General features: G+C 37.8%; 1 protein-coding gene across 1 annotated transcript in view; it reads left to right on the top strand.

The window, feature by feature from the left end:
- The window catches only part of LOC132561960 (propionyl-CoA carboxylase beta chain, mitochondrial-like), a 67,273-nt gene extending 52,424 nt beyond the window's left edge, over window positions 1-14,849 (top strand). Inside the window, exons 9-17 of the mRNA XM_060226679.1 lie at window positions 653-719; window positions 3,584-3,704; window positions 4,377-4,458; window positions 4,732-4,855; window positions 6,670-6,777; window positions 9,124-9,224; window positions 9,479-9,577; window positions 10,253-10,349; window positions 13,901-14,849. Of these exons, the coding sequence (XP_060082662.1) occupies window positions 653-719; window positions 3,584-3,704; window positions 4,377-4,458; window positions 4,732-4,855; window positions 6,670-6,777; window positions 9,124-9,224; window positions 9,479-9,577; window positions 10,253-10,349; window positions 13,901-14,022 (921 nt within the window). The 3' untranslated portion in view covers window positions 14,023-14,849. The remainder of the gene's footprint in view (window positions 1-652; window positions 720-3,583; window positions 3,705-4,376; window positions 4,459-4,731; window positions 4,856-6,669; window positions 6,778-9,123; window positions 9,225-9,478; window positions 9,578-10,252; window positions 10,350-13,900) is intronic.
- Window positions 14,850-16,628: the final 1,779 nt, after the last annotated feature.

Consider the following 16,628-nt stretch of genomic DNA (forward strand, 5'->3'; position numbering starts at 1 on the left):
AGGTCTCTTGTTTGAGGTATGTTGAGGTATCTATATGCCAGGATACACTGAGTAGGTCACTGGCTATCGAAGGGTAGATAGGCAATATTGGAACACAGAGAACCACACCCTGTTTGTAATGATTATCAACCTTCTATTTTGATAAATACCACAGTATACATGTTTTTTCTGAACATTGTCTGTTACCATTGCTACCTCATGACAAAGTGCCAAGTGAAATATTGTTACCAAATTATAATACATATAGTCTGCTTGATATCTGAAGACAGAATGATTCAAACCTGTTCAAATCTGCTGTGGCTATCAGATGCTTTGTTGCTGATCATAGTAAAGATATATCTATATAAGGAAATGATCATTTTCTTGGAGGTCATTTTAACTTTGGGAATTTCTAGATCACTTGATCATCAAGAATTGTCTTCATTTTTAGGAGATTATTTTACAAGAAGTTTTTCTTTTCTGTTTTAATATTTTACCAGAAATCAATAAGATTAAATTGTTTAAAAAAAAAATAAATATTCACTGATGTGATTATTCAAGTAATATTGACAGCAGTGATCTTATAAACTCAATCTTTCTGAAAGCCTTATGATGCTGACACATTTTTATATTACATATATCGTAAAACTTTTATTCTCTTTGTGTGTTGTAGTCTGTGACAGGAGAGGAAGTTACACAGGAGGAGTTGGGTGGGGCGAAAACACACACCAGTGTTTCAGGTTAGTGTAAGAGTAGGCGAATGGGGCCTAAAACACACACCAGTGTCTAAGTAAGTGTTGGAGGAGTTTGGTCGGGCCAAGACACACACTAGTGTCTTAGAATAGTGTTGGAGGAGTTTGGTCGGGCCAAGACACACACTAGTGTCTTAGAATAGTGTTGGAGGAGTTTGTTGGGGCCAAGACATACACCAGTGTCTTAGAATAGTGTTGGAGGAGTTTGGTGGGGCCAAGACACACACTAGTGTCTTAGATTAGTGTTGGGGGAGTTTGGTGGGGCCAAGACACATACCAGTGTCTTAGAATAGTGTTGGAGGAGTTTGGTGGGGCCAAGACGTACACCAGTGTCTTAGAATAGTGTTGGAGGAGTTTGGTGGGGCCAAGACACACACTAGTGTCTTAGAATAGTGTTGGAGGAGTTTGGTGGGGCCAAGACACACACTAGTGTCTTAGAACAGTGTTGGAGGAGTTTGGTGGGGCCAAGACACACACTAGTGTCTTAGATTAGTGTTGGAGGAGTTTGGTGGGGCCAAGACACACACTAGTGTCTTAGATTAGTGTTGGAGGAGTTTGGTGGGGCCAAGACACACACTAGTGTCTTAGATTAGTGTTGGAGGAGTTTGGTGGGCCAAGACACACACTAGTGTCTTAGATTAGTGTTGGAGGAGTTTGGTGGGGCCAAGACACACACTAGTGTCTTAGATTAGTGTTGGGGGAGTTTGGTGGGGCCAAGACACATACCAGTGTCTTAGAATAGTGTTGGAGGAGTTTGGTCGGGCCAAGACGTACACCAGTGTCTTAGAATAGTGTTGGAGGAGTTTGGTGGGGCCAAGACACACACTAGTGTCTAGTGTTGGAGAGTTTGGTAGTGTTGGAGGAGTTTGGTCGGGAAAAGACACACACTAGTGTCTTAGTTTGGTCGGGCCAAGACACACACTAGTGTCTTAGATTAGTGTTGGAGGAGTTTGGTGGGGCCAAGACACACACTAGTGTCTTAGATTAGTGTTGGAGGAGTTTGGTGGGGCCAAGACACACACTAGTGTCTTAGATTAGTGTTGGAGAGATTTTGGTCCAAGACACACATTAGTGTATTAGTTTGGTGGGGCCAAGACACACACTAGTGTCTTAGATTAGTGTTGGAGGAGTTTGGTGGGGCCAAGACACACACTAGTGTCTTAGAATAGTGTTGGAGGAGTTTGGTCGGGCCAAGACACACACTAGTGTCTTAGAACAGTGTTGGAGGAGTTTGGTGGGGCCAAGACACACACTAGTGTCTTAGATTAGTGTTGGAGGAGTTTGGTCGGGAAAAGACACACACTAGTGTCTTAGTTTGGTGGGGCCAAGACACACACTAGTGTCTTAGATTAGTGTTGGAGGAGTTTGGATGGACCAAGACACACGCTAGTGTCTTAGATTAGTGTTGGAGGAGTTTGGTGGGGCAAAGACACACACTAGTGTCTTAGATTAGTGTTGGAGGAGTTTGGTGGGGCCAAGACACACAATAGTGTCTTAGAATAGTGTTGGAGGAGTTTGCTCGGGCCAAGACACACACTAGTATCTTAGAATAGTGTTGGAGGAGTTTGGTCGGACCAAGACATACACCAGTGTCTTAGAACAGTGTTGGAGGAGTTTGGTGGGGCCAAGACACACGCTAGTGTCTTAGATTAGTGTTGGAGGAGTTTGGTCGGGAAAAGACACACACTAGTGTCTTAGTTTGGTGGGCCAAGACACACACTAGTGTCTTAGATTAGTGTTGGAGGATTTTGGATGGACCAAGACACACGCTAGTGTCTTAGATTAGTGTTGGAGGAGTTTGGTGGGGCCAAGACACACACTAGTGTCTTAGATTAGTGTTGGAGGAGTTTGGTGGGGCCAAGACACACACTAGTGTCTTAGATTAGTGTTGGAGGAGTTTGGTGGGGCCAAGACACACACTAGTGTCTTAGATTAGTGTTGGAGGAGTTTGGTCGGGCCAAGACACACAGTAGTGTCTTAATTTGGTGGGGCCAAGACACACACTAGTGTCTTAGATTAGTGTTGGAGGAGTTTGGTGGAGGGGGCCAAGACACACACACACACTAGTGTCTTAGTTTGGTGGGCCAAGACACACACTAGTGTCTTAGATTAGTGTTGGAGGATTTTGGATGGACCAAGACACACACTAGTGTCTTAGATTAGTGTTGGAGGAGTTTGGTGGGGCCAAGACACACACTAGTGTCTTAGATTAGTGTTGGAGGAGTTTGGATGGACCAAGACACACGCTAGTGTCTTAGATTAGTGTTGGAGGAGTTTGGTGGGGCCAAGACACACACTGGTGTCTTAGATAAGTGTTTGAGGAGTTTGGTGGGGCCAAGACACACACTAGTGTCTTAGATTAGTGTTGGAAGAGTTTGGTGGGGCCAAGACACACACCAGTGTCTTGAGTAAATTAAGCATTTGGAGGATGGGGACTATATGTTGATGTTATTGTCACTTTACAACAAATATTTGGGATCATATTTAGAGATCACAGGGATGATCTTATGTTGTCTTAGTAGTTGCCACATCTTGACATTGACCTTAACAGTTGACCTTAACAGTAAAGGATGACAATATTTCACTTTTATGGAACAGAGGTTCATTTTTATAACACTTGTTTACATTGACTTTTACAATAAAAGCTTGGCATTCCATTAATTGTCTTGGCATTCCATCAATTGTCTTGGCATTCCATTAATTGTCTTGGCATTCCATTAATTGTCTTGGCATTCCATCAATTGTCTTGGCATTCCATTAATTGTCTTGACAATTAAAATAAAAAGAAATTAAAAGCATTATCTCTGACCTTTGTAATGAGCTGAACTGACCTTTAACCTTTCTGTTATCAGGTGTTGCCCACTGTGCCTTTGAGAATGATGTGGATGCCCTGCTCCAGCTGAGAGAGTTCTATAATTATCTCCCCTTGAGTAACGCCGATCAGGCCCCAATAAGAGAATGTACAGATCCCTGGTAGGTCAAAATTTTATAATCTATTATAATCTGGTTGTTTAAAACAGGTTTATAAGGCGTATGTGTTGTACCAGCTTGAACACATGTCTCAGAGACGACTGAACTGGAGATCTTGGTCTTTTCTTCTTGACAATTTTTATGCCCCCGCCATTTATGTCCGTCCGTCCCGTCCCGTTGCGTCCCGTCCCGTCCCATCCCGTCGCGTCGCGTCCCAAATCAGTATATACCACCTAACAACTTCATTCGGGCCTTTCACTATTATTTCACATGGGGGGGCGGGGGCATTCATGTCTTACAGACATTTTCTAGTTTCTAAAGTGTCATTATTATTATTATTATGTGACATGTTGGTATTTAATGTTACCAAGTTTTAACATTTCAATGTGACAGCACTATAAAAGGGTCCAATCAATTACCTTATCGTCTGTCTACACTGTCCTCATAGGACTAAAGCTGTTGTTAGGACATCAAGATCTCTCAAATAACCATAAGTACAGATGTCTGTAAAGCCAGTGTATACAACACCACATCTGACAAATTTTAGGAATATTTGTTACTAAACACGTTAAAATTGCTAATGTAATCTCATCATATATAAATAAAAGAGTGAGAAAAGATTGTTTATACCACTGAAAAACATTATTCTTACATTGTGTGTATTTACTGGCACAGGGATAAGGATGTTCCGGGGCTTGACACAGTTATCCCCCTTGAGACAACCACAGCCTATGATATCAAAGATGTAATACTTGGTGTAAGTAACGAGAGAGCTGTATGTATCATTATCTGTCCTGAAGTATGACAAACTTGAACATTTTTAAACTGCTACTTTGATTGTCATATAAAACTTGTACCAAGCTGACCAGTACACCATTATACATATAACAATCAAGGTGAAGAACTTGACTGAGGAAATATTAGAAAAAAAAATTATTGAAAGAAGTTCCGACACAGGAAATGGAAAGAACATAGGTTGTGATTATGAACTGGGTCATAAAGACGTTTGTCATATTTCTGACTTTTTTAGATTGCAGATGATGCTCAATTCTTTGAGATAATGCCAAATTATGCCAAGAACATTGTAGTAGGCTTTGCCCGTATGAACGGACAGACTGTGGGAATGGTTGGAAATCAACCAAAAGTGGCAGCAGGCAAGTATATTTGAATGAGATCTGCCTGAGAAAGGAATTTTACATGGAGTTAATGATGTTGTATAGATACTGTTGTCCTGTTGTGTATCTGATGTATGAACTTTTTTCAGAGATGAAAAATTTCCGCCGATTGGCGGATTTCCGCCTTTTTCATGACAAATTTCGTCATTTTTGAGATCGATGCAAATCCGGTGAGAAAATTTCAGGAGTGGGGGGTCAGGTATGTCTTGATGATGCATTTTGTTTTTAAGCAATCTTCATCAACTCCGTTCTCAAATCCTTCGATTTATATGCCCTTATAAACTGTAAAATTAAACATCGAGCAGTTACGAGCACCTAGTTTACAATATTGTCAAATCGATAATACGAAGGGAAATAACTCTTACATCAATCGAACGTTTGAAATTACAACAGAGATAAAAAAAAATTCGCCGATCGGCAGATTTCCACCTTTTCCAATGCCAACCACTTTCATCTCTGTTTTTTAGAATACACGGAAAATGCATGAGAAAAAAAAAAGAAACATATGAATTCTTTATCAGTCATATTGATATACTTTTCACTGTTTGTTTTTGTGTGATGGTTTGTAGGGTGTCTAGATATCAACATGTCTGTTAAGGTTTTGTGTTGCTGGTTTGTAGGGTGTCTAGATATCAACATGTCTGTTAAGGTTTTGTTTTGATGGTTTGTAGGGTGTCTAGATATCAACATGTCTGTTAAGGTTTTGTTTTGATGGTTTGTAGGGTGTCTAGATATCAACATGTCTGTTAAGGTTTTGTGTTGATGATTTGTAGGGTGTCTAGATATCAACATGTCTGTTAAGGTTTTGTTTTGATGGTTTGTAGGGTGTCTAGATATCAACATGTCTGTTAAGGTCTTGTTTTGATGGTTTGTAGGGTGTCTAGATATCAACATGTCTGTTAAGGTCTTGTTTTGATGGTTTGTAGGGTGTCTAGATATCAACATGTCTGTTAAGGTTTTGTTTTGATGGTTTGGAGGGTGTCTATATATCAACATGTCTGTTAAGGTTTTGTTTTGATGGTTTGTAGGGTGTCTAGATATCAACATGTCTGTTAAGGTTTTGTGTTGATGGTTTGTAGGGTGTCTAGATATCAACATGTCTGTTAAGGTTTTGTTTTGATGGTTTGTAGGGTGTCTAGATATCAACATGTCTGTTAAGGTTTTGTTTTGATGGTTTGTAGGGTGTCTAGATATCAACATGTCTGTTAAGGTTTTGTTTTGATGGTTTGTAGGGTGTCTAGATATCAACATGTCTGTTAAGGTTTTGTTTTGATGGTTTGTAGGGTGTCTAGATATCAACATGTCTGTTAAGGTTTTGTTTTGATGGTTTGTAGGGTGTCTAGATATCAACATGTCTGTTAAGGTTTTGTGTTGATGGTTTGTAGGGTGTCTAGATATCAACATGTCTGTTAAGGTTTTGTGTTGATGGTTTGTAGGGTGTCTAGATATCAACATGTCTGTTAAGGTTTTGTGTTGATGGTTTGGAGGGTGTCTAGATATCAACATGTCTGTTAAGGTTTTGTTTTGATGGTTTGTAGGGTGTCTAGATATCAACATGTCTGTTAAGGTTTTGTTTTGATGGTTTGTAGGGTGTCTAGATATCAACATGTCTGTTAAGGTTTTGTTTTGATGGTTTGTAGGGTGTCTGGACATCAACATGTCTGTTAAGGTTTTGTTTTGATGGTTTGTAGGGTGTCTAGATATCAACATGTCTGTTAAGGTTTTGTTTTGATGGTTTGTAGGGTGTCTAGATATCAACATGTCTGTTAAGGTTTTGTTTTGATGGTTTGTAGGGTGTCTGGACATCAATGCCTCAGTTAAGGGAGCAAGATTTGTGAGATTTTGTGATTCCTTCAACATTCCCGTGATCACATTTGTCGACGTTCCGGGTTTTCTACCAGGTAAAAAAATTTTATGTGCAGTAAGGCACAGCCATGCTATCTGTATAGTGTGGGAACTGTATCGTTGTACTGTAAAACCTGACAGGGAGGTAAGACACAGCCGTGTTGTCTGTATAGTGTGGTGTATTGTTGTACTGCTAAACCTGACAGGTACAAAATGACAGGGAGGTAAGACACAGCCATGCTGTCTGTATAGTGTGGTGTATTGTTGTACTGTTAAACCTGACAGGGAAGTAAGACACAGCCATGCTGTCTGTATAGTGTGGTGTATTGTTGTACTGTTAAACCTGACAGGGAAGTAAGACACAGCCATGCTGTCTGTATAGTGTGGTGTATTGTTGTACTGTTAAACCTGACAGGGAGGTAAGACACAGCCATGCTGTCTGTATAGTGTGGTGTATTGTGCTGTTAAACCTGAAAGGGAGGAGGACACAGCCATGCTGTCTGTATAGTGTGGTGTATTGTTGTACTGTTAAACCTGACAGGGAAGTAAGACACAGCCATGTTGTCTATATAGTGTGGTGTATTGTTGTACTGTGAAACCTGACAGGGAAGTAAGACACAGCCATGTTGTCTGTATAGTGTGGTGTATTGTTGTACTGTGAAACCTGACGGGTATCGGAGTTAGAGAGTTTTATTTTTGTGGATCACCAGTGGTACAGGTATGTATGTTTGTTGATGGCCAGTGGTACAGGTGTGTATGTTTGTTGATGGCCAGTGGTACATGTGTGTATGTTTGTTGATGGCCAGTGGTACAGGTGTGTATGTTTGTTGATGGCCAGTGGTACAGGTGTGTATGTTTGTTGATGGCCAGTGGTACAGGTGTGTAACATGTTTGTTGATGGCCAGTGGTACAGGTGTGTATGTTTGTTGATGGCCAGTGGTACAGGTGTGTATGTTTGTTGATGGCCAGTGGTACAGGTGTGTATGTTTGTTGATGGCCAGTGGTACATGTGTGTATGTTTGTTGATGGCCAGTGGTACAGGTGTGTATGTTTGTTGATGGCCAGTGGTACAGGTGTGTATGTTTGTTGATGGCCAGTGGTACAGGTGTGTATGTTTGTTGATGGCCAGTGGTACAGGTGTGTATGTTTGTTATACTTTAGAGCAGTGTCATCTTTGTTATATGTTGATTTAAGATGGAATAATATCAATTACAAAAAGGAACTCATCTCAAAGTGGTTTTAAGACAGACATTGTATATACATAACACATAAGTGTGTCTGGTTTTATATTCCTCATCACACAATATTATGTACAAACCAGGTAATTACGATCTCTGTGAGGTTTCTTTTATGTCCAACTGTCACATTGTGCACAGTGAAGTATGCCAGAGAGGAACAGTCTTTCACTACATATTGTGATAAGATGATGACGGGAAGACTATCCTTATTATAATGGAACAGTTATAGGACCATAAGAATGGAATGCAATCTTTCCTGTGAAATCTCAGCTGTACTGGCTATATATCTCTCTGTAACTCACCTGTCAGCCGTAACAATGACATGGACTTTACTGACCATTTCTGGGGTTGCAACAGAGACAGGCCTTCCAGGATGGATATTATCCCCAAGGCTCTGCCTGTCATGCCTGAATTCCACCACCACCTTTTCACACTGTAGAATATGAAGGGACATCATTCTGTAGTGTCGCTACCATATCAGTATCAGTATGGATATCTCTAGGTGCTAGACCTTTCTTATGCAGCTATTGAATCACTGCTCTTTCAGCGATTTTGTCCATTATGCAAAACTCTTGCCTTATTTACTGATGCTACCTCTTTGACATAAACTGACCAAATGACACCAGTCTTCGGGTACACAGCCATAAATGGCCAGGAAATAGAAGAGCTGAAAAAGGACATCTTTTCTTAACGTCTTCAATACAAGGCTCACAACTTATTAATCAGCACTGGTACTGATATATCAACGCTAACTTCCACCAACAAACAAACAGACAAGTATGCCTATGACTTCCCCGTTGTGATATCCAACATAACAGAGAATAAAGTGATTTCTTGACAGTGTGAAATGTAAGCGTTTTAATAGATGGTCCAATATAATCGACATATTTTTTAATATTGCACACAGGCCACCCTATCTTTATACTGATTTGCCGTCCTGATTTTGGATGATGTTGACTCGAACAGTTTGCACTAATATATATAGTAACAAGTTTAATAAACTCTTGTTGCTCAAGAATTTTAGTGTACCAGTAATCCCGACAGTCAATTATGGTGGCCCCCGTAATCATTGATGAAAAATCTTACATAATGTGTGCACTCCCCACTTTAGACATTTTGTTTTTTCTTGAAAAATTGCGCACTTAAATTTGAAATGTATTTCAGGTACCTCTCAGGAGTACGGAGGAATTATCCGACATGGTGCTAAGTTGTTGTACGCATATGCGGAGGCCACTGTTCCCAAGATTACTGTGATAACAAGGAAGGTTTGTAGTTGTGTGACACAATTTCCGATACCTAGATATTTCAAATTCACTTTTTTTTTAGTATAAACATGGTTTTCCTAGTTGCAGATTGGATTTCCATGCAGTCTCAATACTAAACATCAAAATTAGAAAATATCAAATGTTCCTCCTGTAAATCCTTCTCATTAATATAAAAAAATAAACAAATTCAAAAATTGTTAGAAGATCAACATGATCAGATACAAGTGTTACATTGGAAATCTTCTCTGTGACAGGCCTACGGTGGAGCCTATGATGTGATGAGCTCAAAACATCTACGTGGTGACACAAATTACGCCTGGCCAACTGCTGAGGTGGCAGTGATGGGGGCCAAGGTAAGTATAACAATTTATAATACCGACTTAGGGATGACATCAGGACCTGTCTACAAGACATGTCTACAGGATGTAGATTAAGTCAAAGATTATAGGGAAAATAGAAATTGAAATCAATATGGCCATGAGCAAAATTGATTTGGTTGTAAAGAATGTCCCTTGCTGTCTCTTTTTGAGGGAGTTATGTTCCTGTCTCAGGAGAGTCATATTTCCTGTACTGTAGAGTTAAGCCCCTTTCTGAGGAGAATTGTGTCCATGTCTTAGGAGAGTCATATTTCCTGTACTGTAGAGAGTCAGGCCCCTTTCTGAGGAGAATTGTGTCCATGTCTTAGGAGAGTCATATTTCCTGACTGTAGAGAGACATGCCCCTTTCTGACTTCAAAATGTTTATCTGTTTTATTTTTTTGTATAACCATTAAATTTCTGAAATACATGCCATTGGTAAGAAACTTTGTCAGCAACTTCTATATTCCACGATTAACAATCATTGATATGTTTTGTTGCTTTTGCAAAAGGTCAAGGTCAGACTTCTAGGGCAAGGGGACATTTTCATTTGTTACCCAGCAAGCATGTCAGGTAACCCAACTATGCAACTGTTTTCAATGTTCTTGTTGTAGAAATATTTTGTATTTCAACTTTATGAACTTAACGTCAAATTTCATTAATGATTAACAGGGAGCGGTGTCCATCATTTTCCGAGGAAAAGACCAGGAGAAGAATGAAGCAGAATATGTAGAAAAGTTTGCGAACCCTTTCCCCGCATCAGTTCGCGGTGAGTTACGGCCTACTGTGATAAGTTATTTCAAAACGACAATGTTCCCAGTCATGGCTGATTGGGAACTTTGTAATGAAAAAGTATAAAGAATATCAGAACAGAACTTTGGCAATCACTAATGACCTATCTCAAGGTCATCAAAAAGGGGTGAAAAACAATAAAAACCACTTGTTAGATACTTTGATGATATCATTGAAGTCATGGTGAGTCTCGGATCGGAATCAGCTCGCTATTTTACCTACAAAATCTGTACAACACTCAATCACAAACATTATGAAATTCCCAGAGGTATAAAATACTGAAAATTCGGGCTTGTAATTTTAATTTTTTCGATGAATTGAAGATTTTAATTTTTTCGATGAATTGAAGATTTTAATTCAACAACTAATGTTCTTTTCCCTGTAAACCTGAAGTCATCTCAGCTCTATATATACTGTCTCCATTGTGATGTCAGGATGTAATATGTGTGTCATCTCAGCTCTATATATACTGTCTACATTGTGATGTCAGGATGTAATATGTGTGTCATCTCAGCTCTATATATACTGTCTACATTGTGTAGTCAGGATATAATATGTGTGTCATCTCTATATATACTGTCTACATTGTGTGTCATATCATGTGTATATATACTGTCTACATTGTGTAGTCAGGATATAATATGTGTGTCATCTCAGCTCTATATATACTGTCTACATTGTGTAGTCAGGATATAATATGTGTGTCATCTCAGCTCTATATATACTGTCTCCATTGTGTAGTCAGGATATAATATGTGTGTCATCTCAGCTCTATATATACTGTCTACATTGTGTAGTCAGGATATAATATGTGTGTCATCTCAGCTCTATATATACTGTCTACATTGTGTAGTCAGGATATAATATGTGTGTCATCTCAGCTCTATATATACTGTCTACATTGTGTAGTCAGGATATAATATGTGTGTCATCTCAGCTCTATATATACTGTCTACATTGTGTAGTCAGGATATAATATGTGTGTCATCTCAGCTCTATATATATATATACTGTCTACATTGTGTAGTGTGTGGATATAATATGTGTGTGTCTCAGCTCTATATATACTGTCTACATTGTGATGTCAGGATATAATATGTGTGTCATCTCAGCTCTATATATACTGTCTACATTGTGTAGTCAGGATATAATATGTGTGTCATCTCAGCTCTATATATACTGTCTACATTGTGTAGTCATGATATAATATGTGGGTGTGTCATCTCAGCTCTATATATACTGTCTACATTGTGTAGTCATGATATAATATGTGGGTGTGTCATCTCAGCTCTATATATACTGTCTACATCAGTCTATATATACTGTCTACATTGTATGTGGATATGTATGTGTGTCATCTCAGTCTATATATACTGTCTACATTGTGTAGTCAGGATATAATATGTGGGTGTGTGATATCAGCTCTATATATACGTATTGTGTAGTCATGATATAATATGTGGGTGTGTCATCTCAGCTCTATATATACTGTCTACATTGTGTAGTCATGATATAATATGTGGGTGTGTCATCTCAGCTCTATATATACTGTCTACATTGTGTAGTCAGGATATAATATGTGTGTCATCTCAGCTCTATATATACTGTCTACATTGTGTAGTCAGGATATAATATGTGGGTGTGTCATCTCAGCTCTATATATACTGTCTACATTGTGTAGTCAGGATATAATATGTGGGTGTGTCATCTCAGCTCTATATATACTGTCTACATTGTGTAGTCAGGATATAATATGTGGGTGTGTCATCTCAGCTCTATATATACTGTCTACATTGTGATGTCAGGATATAATATGTGTGTCATCTCAGCTCTATATATACTGTCTACATTGTGTAGTCAGGATATAATATGTGTGTGTAATCTCAGCAATATATATACTGTCTACATTGTGTAGTCAGGATATAATATGTGGGTGTGTCATCTCAGCTCTATATATACTGTCTACATTGTGTAGTCAGGATATAATATGTGGGTGTGTCATCTCAGCTCTATATATACTGTCTACATTGTGATGTCAGGATATAATATGTGTGTGTGTCATCTCAGCTCTATATATACTGTCTACATTGTGATGTCAGGATGTAATATGTGTGTGTGTCATCTCAGCTCTATATATACTGTCTACATTGTGATGTCAGGATGTAATATGTGTGTGTGTCATCTCAGCTCTATATATACTGTCTCCATTGTGTAGTCAGGATATAATATGTGTGTCATCTCAGCTCTATATATACTGTCTCCATTGTGATGTCAGGATGTAATATGTGTGTCATCTCAGCTCTATATATACTGTCAGCTCTATATATACTGTCTACATTGTGATGTCAGGATGTAATATGTGTGGTGTGTCATCTCAGCTCTATATATACATCTCAGCTCTATATGTCTACATTGTGATGTCAGGATGTAATATGTGTGTCATCTCAGCTCTATATATACTGTCTACATTGTGATGTCAGGATGTAATATGTGTGTGTGTCATCTCAGCTCTATATATACTGTCTACATTGTGATGTCAGGATGTAATATGTGGGTGTGTCATCTCAGCTCTATATATACTGTCTACATTGTGATGTCAGGATGTAATATGTGGGTGTGTCATCTCAGCTCTATATATACTGTCTACATTGTGATGTCAGGATGTAATATGTGTGTCATCTCAGCTCTATATATACTGTCTACATTGTGATGTCAGGATGTAATATGTGTGTCATCTCAGCTCTATATATACCCTCTACAATGTGATGTCAGGATATGATATGTGAGTGTGTCATCTCAGCTCTATATATACTGTCTCCATTGTGTTGTCAGGATGTAATATGTGTGTCATCTCAGCTCTATATATACTGTCTACATTGTGATGTCAGGATATGATATGTGAGTGTGTCATCTCAGCTCTATATATACTGTCTACATTGTGATGTCCATATATGTGTATATATACTGTCTCCAGTGTGATGTCAGCTCTATATATACTGTCTACATTGTGAAGTGTAATATGTGTGTGTCATCTCAGCTCTATATATACTGTCTCCATTGTGAAGTCATGATATAATATGTGCGTGTGTCATCTCAGCTCTATATATACTGTCTACATTGTGAAGTCATGATATAATATGTGCGTGTGTCATCTCAGCTCTATATATACTGTCTCCATTGTGAAGTCATGATATAATATGTGGGTGTGTCATCTCAGCTCTATATATACTGTCTCCATTGTGTAGTCAGGATGTAATATGTGTGTCATCTCAGCTCTATATATACTGTCTCCATTGTGATGTCAGGATGTAATATGTGGGTGTGTCATCTCAGCTCTATATATACTGTCTCCATTGTGAAGTCAGGATATGATATGTGGGTGTGTCATCTCAGCTCTATATGTACTGTCTCCATTGTGATGTCAGGGAACATTTATCTGTTTCTCTGATATTCTTGTCAAAATTGTTCTCTGTGAAAAGGACACAAAAGTTTGAATTGAATTTAAATTGTGTTTGATTTTAATTTCAGGTTTTGTCGATGACATCATTGAGCCTAGAACAACACGGAGAAGACTTTGTCAAGATTTACAAGTATTAGCGAACAAAAAATTATCAAATCCTTGGAAAAAACATGCCAACATGCCTCTCTAGGGATTCTTTGTTTCACCAGGGTGTTTCCACATGAGATTAATGTATGTTGTTGTTTCATGACAGCTACTTTCTTGACCTATGGTGAGATCAGGCAACATACTCCATTGTCACATTAACCCGTTTAGCAGGCTGTGATGTAGTTATTAAGTCAAAGTTGACATCTGTAACAAACTCAGGTGAGAATCACTTTAACTTTACAGATAAAAAATACATCTTATGTACACCTGTCCAATTTAGATCCATGCTAGAATATTCATTTGATTGAGTGATGTGAAATGATGGTTAACGAAGTTTGTGTACTCAACGTTGCTTCTCAGCAACTTAGTCTAACTTATTTGGGATGACATGTATTTATGAGTCTCCGTTTTATTTTACATTTGTAGACGGTGTAGATTTCAGTTTTGAAAAACTGTCAACAAAATTCTGTCATATTGGGAAATATTCATTTTAGAAGAATTTGTTCATATTTAAGATATATGATTTACATGATAAATAGAATCTTATACTCTTGCCTATTTAATATGGGCTTCATTAAGCTGATTGAATAATTTCATATATGTCATACGCTTATAGGGTTGTGACATGTAAAATGATTAAATTTGTTGGATTGATTCTGTGTTACATCGACAGGAGTGTAAGATTTAAGCTCTATATTTTCATCATTACAATATTTACAAATCAAGTGGAAAATCAGAAATCAAGAAGATCTTATTTTCATGAATTACATCATCAATCTGTAGAGTAATCTTACTGTGTTGATTGTACTGGTCAAGTGGGTTTTTGATAGAAAACAAATAATAAAATTTGAGTGTCAATAATTTAAAAAAGAGTTTTTTTGTATATTTGTAAACAAGAAAACAAAAAGAAGCAGAGGGAAGAGACACAAAGACAAGGTGTTACAGTAGTGTGTCACAGACACAAAGACAAGGTGTTACAGTAGTGTGTCACAGACACAAAGACAAGGTGTTACAGTAGTGTGTCACAGACACAAAGACAAGGTGTTACAGTAGTGTGTCACAGACACACAGACACAAAGACAAGGTGTTACAATAGTGTGTCACAGACACAAAGACAAGGTGTTACAGTAGTGTGTCACAGACACAGAGACAAGGTGTTACAGTAGTGTGTCACAGACACAGAGACAAGGTGTTACAATAGTGTGTCACAGACACAAAGACAAGGTGTTACAGTAGTGTGTCACAGACACAAAGACAAGGTGTTACAGTAGTGTGACACAGACACAAAGACAAGGTGTTACAGTAGTGTGACATATTAACAAGGGCTGTTCTGTCCTGGATGTCCTTGTCTGATAGGTTTTTAAAGATGTGGAGTAGTTTTGCATGATCTTTATATTAGAGTCTGATGGGTATGTAATGATTTATTATTCAATAATCAAGTAATTTTAATTAATGCGAACAGATTTATTGAGCAATATTGAACGATGAAAGGCAGTATACAAGAAGGAGTGTTTTTCTTAACTACCTAATTTTTCAGTACATTGTATTGAAAGTAATGTCACTTGTACACAACATAATATACAAGATATGAAAGCAATTCATTCGACCTAAAATTACTTCCAGTTTCAATTTTGCTAAAGAATATGAATCCATTCATTTATTAGGCTACATGGTATGTAGATGTTGTCTAGGACTTTATCTAAATTCTGTAACCATTTGTTCAAATCTTACCTTGTTTTTGGTTTTAGTCATTTTGTAAATAACTTACATTGGTTTAAATGAATTCTTTGAGAAATTCCTTAATATTCATGAATATTTTTATCTAAAACTGTACATTCTCCAAGACTAGTCAATATTCCTAATCCACATACCGGTTAAGCCTAATATCAACTTAATCATATTCTGAAGATATTCAAAGTTTAATTCTGAGCTTGAACAACTGGGTTGTGACAGATAAAAAACAAACATTCTCAAATTACAACAATAATCACGTTTTATTTTCAAAAAATACATCTTTTATCAGACATAACAGTACTAGTTACTGGACATTTTCGTTGCACATTTTACATATATTTCATCACTACAGTATATACAGAAAGTACTATACGAGGTACGTTACTGCGGAAATCCTGAACACATTGGAAAAAAAATAAGAATAACAATGCCACACCTTGTTTACTAGTGTCTGCTAAGATCTAAACAACAATAACAAAGAAGGAGAACCTGACATATATCCCACAATAAGCCCATGTCGAATGATTAGCCCAACTATTGCAGATCTGTGGGAAACTCAAAAAATATCCCACTGTCATGTCAAGTTCTGAGTCAGGGGAGATAATTTGGCTCTCTGGGCTTACTGTCAGATGAATACAGGAGCGAGATCATGATCAGATATGAGTACTGATTCATTGTGAGCAATACATACAGAAACCATTAACAAAAGTCTTAAATACAAGAAAATTACATGTTGCATTGATCTTTTTATTTGTGATTTACAATCCATTGTGTGTACTGTGATCCTCAATCACAAACAACTTGATATTTTTTAAGTAATCTTAAGGTATACGAGTATTTAGACGAATCAAAACTGACTTTGGAACATGGTATTTTCCTCTTGGAAACAGCTTCATCTTCTCCTGAATTTATATA

The sequence above is a fragment of the Ylistrum balloti genome, unplaced genomic scaffold (genome assembly GCF_031769215.1).
Source record: "Ylistrum balloti isolate Yb309-2 unplaced genomic scaffold, AGI_CSIRO_Ybal_v1 Utg371316, whole genome shotgun sequence".
Lineage (NCBI taxonomy): Eukaryota > Metazoa > Mollusca > Bivalvia > Pectinida > Pectinidae > Ylistrum > Ylistrum balloti.